Raw genomic sequence first — 10,492 nt, 5'->3', positions numbered from 1 at the left:
TTATAATAAATAGAAATAAATATATAATATATTAAATAAATATATTAATTCAAATACCTGACATTCTTGATTTATTCTATCAGAATTTGGTACATCATAATCCCATAATTGTAGTAGAGAAAACAATCTTGAAACACACATGTGTGTAGGACATTTTTCATCTGTACAAACAGAATGTGTAACAATGGCTCTCTTTAAGTTTCCTTCTGCTCCTTCAAATGGTTCAGAACATAAAATGCTATAAAATAATTAGCGTTAATATATATTAAAAATGTAGAATATATTTAAATATATCTATATATTTATATATCTATATATTTATTTATAAAAATACAATAAACTTCTAAAAGAAAGAAAATAATATCTCATAAAATATATATAGTATTTTTAACAAATTTCTATAAAAATTTCTATAAATTTCTATTATAATAAATAAAAAAATGCTTTTATTTAAATAAAATAAAAAGATATTCTAACCATCTCATATAGTGATACACTGCATCAAGACCATAATTTGTATTGCCTGCTATAGTGCCCAACTGATTATGTGGCATTCCAATATTTGGATCAATCACTATAGCCATTTTATAATACCTCTTTGCTATCATTGGATCCCAATATGGATCTAATTCTAATTTATATCTAGCTAAATCTCCAAGGCATACCAAACTTCTATGAATCAAGCGCATAACACATAATTTCACTTCTTCAGTATGATGTTTAGATTGATTGGTCTTATTCTTTGCCTAATAAAATACAAAAAGATGAAGAGTTAGATTAATTCTATTGAACATAATATTTATTATAATTAATTTTTTCTATTATATATATAAAATATCAAAAAATCATATGGATTATTGAACATATTTGATTTAAATATATTATATCTTTTTATAAAAATATTTAATAATTTATTTATACACAATTATTATTTTATACACAAAAATGTTATCAAATTACAAATTTCCTAATTTTTTATAATGATTTTAAATCATTTATTAATAAAAAATACTAATTATACATTTTCATAAAAAAAAAGTCAACAAATTTAGGACAGAAAATCAAAGTTTATGTAATTATACATATTTATATGTATATTATATAATTTATGTAATACAGATATTTCAAAGAAACTTACACTTGATAATTCTGTTACATTTTGCATAAATGCAAAATCAATAGTACCAACTAGATCTAAATTATATTCTAATTGTAGTTTTAATATTAAATGATGGTAAAATCCAACCCCTACTGCCAAATGGACAGATAACATTGCTTTTTCTGTTTCAGTCCATGCATTACCCTAAACAAAATTTATTACTCTAAAATTAATGTTATTTTTATAAAAACAATAATGAATAAAATTTTGTATAAAGTATAATTTATAATTATACATTTAATTATACAATTAATTATTTATAAATGTTTATACCTTTCGTAATTTTTTAGATGCATAAACAATATCATAAAATGCTTTTCTCCATAATAATTCTTCAGTTTTACGTGCATACTCAACAGGATCTTTAGTTATTAACCGTACACAATAATCTTTAAGTTTCACTCGTAGTGTTTCCCCTGAAGGGGTAAATAAATCTGTTATTGTTAATGCACGGCTTTTTTGTTCATCTAATCTTTTGGCAATATCTGTTATACCCCTATTAATAAAATATAATTTCTAATTATTATATATATCTTTTTACAATAAATTCATATTTATTATAAAATTCCATATTATTACATTTTTCATATTATATATATTACTAAATAATATAAATTTCAATATCAATTTTTAAATAAATTTTAATATTTCATCTATAGAATATATATATAGAATAAAAATTTTCAAAAGATATTAAAAAATTGCTATTGCAAGTGTTTATTATTATTGATGAATTAAATATTAATATTATTTAAAAAAATATTGCTAAAAAATAATAATTAAAATAAAAAATTACAACTATATTAACAAATTTTTATATAAGACTTGTAATACAGGATTACAGTTTAAATGTATAAATTTGTTTTATAGTTGGTTTACATTAAAAAAAAATCACATTCAAACAAATAGCATAAAAATATATGTACAATATATACGGATTAATAACATATCTTTTCACAGAGAAGGTTCTCTAACTAATAAACGTGAACTATGCATAAAAGCGCGCCAATAGAAGATCATGGTATATGAGTATAGGTTATGTTAACACAAGTTAAATTTAGATGTTCCACTAACTGTGAAAAAATTCTTCCAAATATAATGTCGGATAAGTAGTGGAAAGAAAAAGGAATTCTGATGTTATTATAGTTGAATATTACTTGTGTAAACGTCTTGTTTGTTCAAGACAATCAGTCGTTCGGACATCTGCTGCAGTGTTATACGCCCTCCTCATTTTGCTTCGATCATTTTTCACTTCCTGGCCGCTTCGTCATTATTCATTTTCCCGCGGTCTCTTGACACGCGCATCTCCGTCCCACAGTAAGAAAATTCGACATTCGCCCTCGCCTAACTCCAGAAACCTCCCACGACGTGCGGAGCTCACCACAATTGCACGTATGTATACGTACATATGGTTTACTTATAATTGTCGCAGGAAAGTCACCTGGAAAACTTACGCAACAGTGTTGCCAAATAGAATATTTTAAAACTATGTTAATGATTAAAAAAATTTAATTCGATGAGTTAAAATATACATGTTAGTCTTTTGTCCTTTCTATAGCTTGAAACTTTATTTTAGAATTATGTTTATTATAATATAATTACATAATACATAAGCATTGCATTTAATATTTACTAATTGATTGTTGTAAACAATGCTTTAACTTGCTTAATGTCAATCAGTTTTTCATATTTTTAATAAAACAAATAATCTACTATTTATTTATAAATCTGTTTTTACTCTATGTTATTTTACCTAAAAATTACTTAACAAATTTTATTAATGTACTGTATTAATAAAAAATAGTACTATAAAATTAACCTCAATTTCATTTTTTAATATGTAAATAAAATAATAGTAAGATTATTATAAATTTATTAAAATTAGTATATTTTATTAGTACATTTTGATGATGAAACAATGGATGTTGCTACTCCAACACCTCAAGATCTACAAAGAAAACTGTACTTTTTAGTGGAACAACTTCAACACATGGCTGGTGAACTTCCTCCAAAATATCAGATGCGTCTTCCATATGAATTATTATCTGGTTTAGCTAATTCTTTATTAAATGATACAATATTTGAAATTGTTAAGGGATTAATGGAAATACAGCATGTTACAGAAAAACATCTTTTTCAACAACGTCTTCAACTATTAAATCAACAAAAAATTGAAATGCAAGAATCATTATCATCAATATCTATAGATGAAGAAAGAATATCAATAAAAACAGCATTACATAAAAAACACAAAGAAGAACTTAAACAAATGGATATGAAATTAGTTTTACAATTGGATCAAAAAGTAGCAGATCAACAAAGTATTTTAGAAAAGGCTGGTGTACCTGGTTTTTATGTTACAAATAATCCAACGGAAATTCAAGTACAAATGAGATTATGTGACTTTATCATTAGACTAAGTAAAATGGAAGTTCCAAGTTAATATAATATAATTTATAAAAATACGAATTTTTCTAATTATTTTTAAATAAATTTTTAAATTGTATGATTTTTATTATAATTATTTATTTCAACAAATTGTACAATAGTTCAATTAATATAGTATCTTTTTTTGTACAGTAGCACCTTTTTAAAATAATTTCTTTTTATCCTATAAATAATTTAATTCCTAGTAATTTGTTTTTATTATATAAATAATTTAAAAAACAATGTAATTGTGTTAATAGTTTTTTTTATATAAGGATATTAATAAATATCTATTTGTAGGAAACATTATTTTTTTAATTAAGACTTTTAGTCTTTGTTGTCTTCTATGAATTATATACATAGTTTTTATTTCTGTAGCAAACAGCACTGTACAATGCAGAATAATCTGCATACAAACAAGTCTTACATTATATCATAAATGTTCTGTTGCTATTATTATTGAATATATGATAATAACAAAGAATATTATTTTGTATATAAAATATTTTTTTAATAAATTGTTTATTAAAAAAAAGATATAAATATATTTTGACAGTAATAATAATATTCTTGATAATTTTTAATTCATTTCGATATTAAAAAAAAATATATCATTCATTAATGAAATTGAAATTAAAATGAAATGAATTCGTGAGATTTTCAATTTTTTCTTTCAAAATTAAATTATTACTCTACATTTTTATTTCTATGATACTATATAAAACAATATGTCAAAATAGATTCAATTATTTTTAAATCTAATTCTTTTAAATGGATCATGCACACAAAGTCGTACAGCAATCAACCTTTAAAATGCCTTTAAGTACTTAATTCTCTTAAATACAATTCAATCGATATTTTTACTCAAAAGTGGTGCGGTTTGCGGTGGTGAAATATCAAGATCTAAGCTTTTTTGATGATGAACAGTACTAGTTTTTTTCTGTGGTGTAAAGCATATACGATATACATCTTCGAAAGTCGAAGCAAAATGAACTTCTAAACCATCCGTAATATATTTAGGAAGATCATTATAATCTTTTTTATTTTCCTCAGGTAGAATTACACAGTTTACACCAACTCGTTTTGCCTTAAAAAAAAAAAAGAAAAAAAAAAAGAAAATATATATGTTAAATAATAATTATTATATAAAAGAATATAATAAAATATTTATTTTACTTATACTTACAGCAATCGTTTTTTCTTTAATACCACCAACAGGAAGAACTCTACCCATGAGACTAAGTTCACCAGTCATTGCAACATTTTGTCTAATTGGTTGATTTTTTGCAAGCGAAATGAATGCTATTGCGATAGTAATACCTGCGCTGGGACCATCTTTTGGAGTAGCACCTTCAGGTACGTGCAAATGCAAATGAGAATCGATCAAAAAACTATTAGATGGATCTTCCTGATTCAAAAAGTTTCTTGCAACTGTCATTGCTATATGAATAGATTCTTTCATCACGTCACCTAAATGACCGGTGAATTCTAAAGTACCTTCCGATTTTTTGCCGGTAGAAGGTTTTCTAATTCTTGTTTCTATAAACAAAGTAGAACCTCCCATAGCTGTCCATGCAAGACCCATAACAACTCCAGGAGGTGTAATTTCATACATTCTGTCATGTGTAAATACAGGTTTTCCAACAAATTCGTGTAAATTGTCCATAGTTACATCTACTTTTTCCGCTTCTTTCTTAACAACTTTGAATGCAACTTTTCGATGAACTTTCTCTATATGTTTTTGAAGACTCCTTACTCCCGATTCCCGACAATAAGATTTAATTAACGCGTGAAGTGCATTATCGTTTATATTGATCTGTCCATTATTGAGACCTGAATCATTCATCGCTTGCGGTACTAAATACTGTTTAGCAATTGCAAGTTTTTCTTCTGCGACGTAACCTGACATATCTATCATTTCCATACGATCTCTTAAAGGTTCTGGAATTGTATCAATCACATTCGCAGTGCAAATGAAAAGCACTTTTGATAAATCAACGGGAACATCTAAATAATGATCTAAAAAGTTTGCATTTTGTTCTGGATCTAACATTTCTAAAAGAGCTGATGCTGGATCACCTTGATGTCCTCTAAAAAAAGAAAAAATATATGTATACATATGTATTTAAAATATAATATTTTACTATATATACAATATTTATTAATAATTACATACTTTCCAATCTTATCAACTTCATCGATAAGAACGAGCGGATTTTCAGTCTTGGTTTTTTTTAAACATTGAATAATTTTACCAGGCATAGCACCCACATAAGTTCTTCTATGACCTTTGATTTCTGCTACGTCTGTCATTCCACCAACACTAAATCTGAAATACTCTCTGTTAAGTGCACGAGAAATTGATTTAGCTATTGATGTTTTTCCAACACCTGGTGGACCATGAAAACATAATATTTTTCCTTGTGTCGAACCCTTTAATTGACTGACAGCAATAAATTCTGAAAATAAAACAATAAAAAATAAATAGATTTTATATAATTTATAAATTATAGTTAATTATTTTTAATTATAGTTAATTTATTAAATATTCAATTACCCAAAATTCGTTTTTTTATATCTTCCATTCCATAATGGTCTTTATCCAAAATTTCAATTGCTTGCTGAAGATTTAAATTTTCTGTACTAGTTACACCCCATGGCATAGATGTAAGCCAATCCAAGTAATTTCTTGTCACACTGGAAATAAAATTAAACTACCAAATTAAAAAATTAGTTAAATTATTTAAGTTAAAAATAATATTTCGTTTAATATGTAAATATTGTAAATATTATAATTGTAAATATTGATAATATAATTGTAAAATTTTTTTATATATAAATTACAAAATTAAAAAACATACTTAAATTCGCTACTGTGACTTTCTAAGAAATTTAATTTGTTTAATTCTTCTTCAAGCACATCCATTACTGTTTTTGGAACTGTTTTTTCTCTTATACGTTCTCTATATTTTTCTCCTATAGCATCTTTATCATCTTTTTCAAGTCCCAATTCTTTTTTAATAACTTTTAATTGTTCATGAAGAATGTATTTTCTATGTTGCTGTTTGACTTTTTCTTCAACTTCTCTACCAATTTTTTGTTGAAGTTTACTTAATTCATATTCTTTTTTTAAAAGTGCCAATGATAATCTTAATCTTTTCAAAATCTATAAGTATATTTATTTAAAAGATGTTTTAGTTATTTAAAAAATTAATTATAATAATAATTATAAATACAATAACTTACATCCATTTCTTCTAATACTTGTTGTAATTCTTGTGCATCTGCTCCTGTTAAAGCTGCACCCAGATCACTTAAATAAACTGGATTATCTACAACTCTCTGTCCTTGATGTAACATTTGTTGCAAAGATTCACGGTATAATGGATTCATACTTATTATATCTCTAATAGTTTTTATTAATTCTTGTGTCAAAGCCTGTATATTAAATCAATTTTTCTTATAATAAAATTGAAATTAAATTAAAAATCTCAATATGAAATGATATAAAAATTAATTTAAAAATGACAATTTTTTAAAGAATTATAAATAATGAACATGCAAAATTCATGTTACTATTATATAATCTATAAACAATTTAGTATTTTTCAAGTATCAAAACTTATTATATTTCTTTTTGATTATTTTTCAATAAATTAATAAATTTGACATTCTTACAATTTTACAATATTACAATAGATTTATGTTTTTGTTATAGCTTAAAATTTTTTATAGAATCATATCTAATAGACATTTTATTTTTGAATTTTATATCAACATTACAATAAACTTCTTCAAGGATCAAATAATTGATATTATTGTCTTGATGAAATTTGGAATTTTTATTTATTGTATTTATATTATAGATTATTTCGTAAAGATTGTTAATTGTATAGAATTAATGTTGGCAAAATGTTGCTGAATAATTTTATTGGACATAGTCCATCTTAAGCAATAGCAAATGCAAATCAATAAATAATTACAAAAAAGAAATATATATAATACGCTATTTCCAAGCTTTTTTACAATATATACATATACTTGATGTTATGCATCATTACGCATTCATCTAATAATTTTTGTGAACCATCTGTTTTTTTTTTATGTTTTTCATCAAACAAGAACAATTAATAAATACGAAGTTAAATCTTAATAAAAAAAGCTTAATCTTAATAAAAAAGCTTTAAACTTTATAATTTAAATATCTATAAAACCAAAATTTTATTTATTCCTTTCTGTTTTGTTACGAAAACTTCTATAAATGTAGGATTTCTTATCAGTTAGATGATAGATTAGATAGATTTCTAAAAACAATATTCATATGTTTCAATTAAATGAGATCATATTTCTATTAACAATAACTTCTATAAATCAAAGATTTTTGATGTTTTTTCTTGAAATTCGACTCTATTATACAATGTTAACTTATAAGTCTTAGATAAAGAATATTATTTAAATTCACCTTAATTTCTTCAGTTTGTCTAAATTTCTCATGGGTGATATTTACAACTTCTACCATTAACAAAGGTTGAGTGTTAGTTTGTGCTGTAGAATCTGTTGGAGGATTAACTTTTTCTTCAACTTTTTCCTGCATTCCTTCTGTGATCTTATTTTCTGATATATTAATTTCCTCAATTTTCTGTATTTTATCCTGTTCTGGCACTTTGTTTTCTGTTTTTTTACGAATTAATGACCTACGGCTTGGTTTGCCACCAGAAATTGAATCGTCTACAGGGACGTGAATTGTTGCATTTAATAGAGGAAACGTCAATTTCATTTCTGTATAGTAGTAGTATTTATATAAATATTAAAAATTATTTGAAAAAATGTAATTAAATAAATATTATAATTTAATTTTTTATGTTTAAGCAAGAATTAAAAAAAAACATTTAATAAATAAAAAAAATTTATTTGTTTTATTTCTACTTTGTTTTAATATAAATTATTAAAATAGATAAAAAATTATTAGATATTATATAAAACATGACAACTATAATTTGAAATATGTATATAAACAACAATGTAATATGTATATAAGCAACAAAAAAAATATTAATGAATAAAATTAAAATATTTTAGAAAGAACAAGAATCAATTCTTGATTTGTTTTTTATTTTGTATATGTAAATGTCAAAAATGTAAACATGATTAATTTTTTTAAATAAAACATTATGCTTTTGAATATGTATGATTTATTTATATAATATAAATATGATCCATTATTTGATAAATTCAATGAATATAATCATTCAATATCAATTAACTATATAAAAAAAGAATTTACAAAAAATTTTTGACATTCAATAAATTTATTTTTTTAATAATTTTAAAATATTCAAAATTTTTTAGTATTATTAATATTTATAAAAATATGTAATTGTCAAGTTTTATACATTTATATACATAAATATTATATACATATTATATACATATTATATATATTATATACATAAATAAATTTAAATACTTACCGTGAGTAGGTTTTGGAAGTTCTTCTAAGATTTGACCAACAATCTTAATTCTTCTATGTGCCATTACAACTAACCTTAATCGATTGCCTAAATCTTGTACTTCATGTATCTGTGCAAATGTTCCAACAGAGTAAATATCATCTAAATTTTGTACAATCTCTGCTTCGTTTCTACCAAAATGATTAAGTTCGAACATAAAAATTATATATTTATACTTTATTTATATTTATATGTTTATAGCACTTACTCTTCTAATTTTTTTAAAAATATTCCAACATATGGTTGATTTAATTTGACTTTTCTGCGAATTAAATCCATGAGAATTGGATTACTAAGTTCTATGAGTTTTATAAATCTTGGAAATACTGGGTTTCTATTAATTGCTATAACAGGAACATGAGGCCATACTTCAGGCACAACAACTGTAGCTGGTAATGAGGCTGGATCTCCAATATCATCTTCATTATTTCCACTATAAAATATATATATTTATTTAAGATGGAATTGAGTATATTACAAATTTAAAATAAAATTTTCTTTGAATTATAATCATATATGAAAATTATAATTAGTAATTTGAAATTATTTTCTTTAAAAATATGAATGTATTTTATTTAAAAAATTAAAAAAATACAATAAGAACAATTTACAATATTTATAATAAGAAAACTTACTTAGGTGAATCTTTATCGTTGAATCGTTTTGTAGCAAATGATCTAATCGAAATAATGGCCGCAGTTTGTCGACGACTATGGATATTTCTAGTAAATGTTCCATGATCATTAAATTTTATTCTTTTAAATTGTGGTCGTATATACACCGACAACTCTTTATAATCTGATTGATGATTTCTGCAGAATGATCGAACATTCGTCATACGAAACCGAAAAATAGACAAAATCTTGAAATTCACCGCTGTCATAAAACGCATCGTTCCACATTCACAATCTCGATTTTAATGAAACGCATAAACGTCTTATCCAATGCTTTGATCTACTTGAAACTTTTTACAGGTTATAATTCTACTCTAGCACACACTGATCAGTCTGATGAAACTTTGCTAACCTAGGAGAAATTAATTATACATCAATCAGCTGTAGTATACATTCCGAATATAATTATAAATATTGAATTGATAGTTGTATTCGTGCGAAAATTCATATTTTCATATTTTATTAAATTTTAATGAAACAGGTAATAATGTAAAAAAAATGTGATATTCGTTTGTTGCTTAGTGCAAATAGCGATATATTCTTTTATATATTTCAATTTTATATGTGTAGTGTGAATTTTTACGAATCGATGCAAATTTTGAAATATATGAATATTGTAAAAAAGATACTAGCGCAGTTGATTTTTAAGATAAAACTAATTATAAATAAAAATAATAATAATAATGCATAATAAATCTTTTTTTCGTAAAAATATTATTAAA

General features: G+C 23.7%; 3 protein-coding genes across 7 annotated transcripts in view; 1 reads left to right on the top strand and 2 right to left on the bottom strand.

Moving 5' to 3' along the window:
• Positions 1-2,562, bottom strand: part of LOC102672279 (protein SMG5) — a 5,526-nt gene extending 2,964 nt beyond the window's left edge. Inside the window, exons 1-5 of one of the 2 annotated variants that reach the window (XM_006623506.2) lie at positions 2,317-2,562; positions 1,433-1,655; positions 1,139-1,303; positions 478-746; positions 33-238 (exon numbers count right to left, since the gene is read on the bottom strand). In XM_006623506.2, coding sequence (XP_006623569.1) covers positions 33-238; positions 478-746; positions 1,139-1,303; positions 1,433-1,655; positions 2,317-2,390 — 937 coding nt within the window. In that variant the 5' untranslated portion in view covers positions 2,391-2,562. Of the gene's footprint in view, positions 1-32; positions 239-477; positions 747-1,138; positions 1,304-1,432; positions 1,656-2,233 lie in introns of both variants that reach the window. The other variant, XM_031514130.1, reaches the window with a different exon arrangement.
• LOC102672423 (gonadal protein gdl) lies at positions 2,181-4,142 on the top strand. 3 transcript variants are annotated; one of them, XM_006623507.2, is made up of 2 exons: positions 2,181-2,551; positions 3,058-4,142. In XM_006623507.2, exon 2 carries the CDS (start codon positions 3,078-3,080, stop codon positions 3,600-3,602), a length of 525 nt encoding a protein of 174 aa, XP_006623570.1. In that variant the 5' UTR covers positions 2,181-2,551; positions 3,058-3,077; the 3' UTR covers positions 3,603-4,142. The 3 variants fall into 3 exon arrangements, with proteins under 3 accessions (XP_006623570.1, XP_006623572.1, XP_006623571.1); XM_006623509.2 differs by having other exon boundaries at positions 2,502-2,767; positions 3,055-4,142; XM_006623508.2 differs by lacking the exon at positions 2,181-2,551 and adding an exon at positions 2,576-2,693.
• LOC102672731 (lon protease homolog, mitochondrial) lies at positions 3,666-10,314 on the bottom strand. Of its 2 annotated transcripts, none has more exons than XM_006623510.2 (10): positions 9,732-10,314; positions 9,305-9,529; positions 9,058-9,227; positions 8,049-8,365; positions 6,833-7,024; positions 6,448-6,752; positions 6,144-6,283; positions 5,763-6,045; positions 4,773-5,676; positions 3,666-4,673 (listed from the first exon to the last, which is right to left on the bottom strand). In XM_006623510.2, exons 1-10 carry the CDS (start codon positions 9,986-9,988, stop codon positions 4,434-4,436), a joined length of 3,033 nt encoding a protein of 1,010 aa, XP_006623573.1. In that variant the 5' UTR covers positions 9,989-10,314; the 3' UTR covers positions 3,666-4,433. The 2 variants fall into 2 exon arrangements, with proteins under 2 accessions (XP_006623573.1, XP_006623574.1); XM_006623511.2 differs by having other exon boundaries at positions 8,049-8,314; positions 9,732-10,312.
• Between the last annotated feature and the right edge of the window lie 178 nt (positions 10,315-10,492).

This window comes from Apis dorsata, unplaced genomic scaffold, assembly GCF_000469605.1.
Source record: "Apis dorsata unplaced genomic scaffold, Apis dorsata 1.3 scaffold_896, whole genome shotgun sequence".
NCBI lineage: Eukaryota > Metazoa > Arthropoda > Insecta > Hymenoptera > Apidae > Apis > Apis dorsata.
The sequence above is the reverse complement of the archived record's forward strand: the minus strand, read 5'-3'. Positions and strand labels throughout refer to the sequence as shown.

Bases quoted from the DNA above. Each gene is read 5' to 3' on its own strand.
- LOC102672423 (XM_006623507.2), top strand. From the start codon at position 3,078: ATGGATGTTGCTACTCCAACACCTCAAGATCTACAAAGAAAACTGTAC.
- LOC102672731 (XM_006623510.2), bottom strand. From the start codon at position 9,988: ATGCGTTTTATGACAGCGGTGAATTTCAAGATTTTGTCTATTTTTCGG. The intron at 9,530-9,731 runs GTAAGTTTTCTT...TATATTTTATAG, and splicing joins AACGATAAAGATTCACCTAA to TGGAAATAATGAAGATGATA. The intron at 4,674-4,772 runs GTAAGTATAAGT...TTTTTTTTTAAG, and splicing joins TTAAAGAAAAAACGATTGCT to GCAAAACGAGTTGGTGTAAA.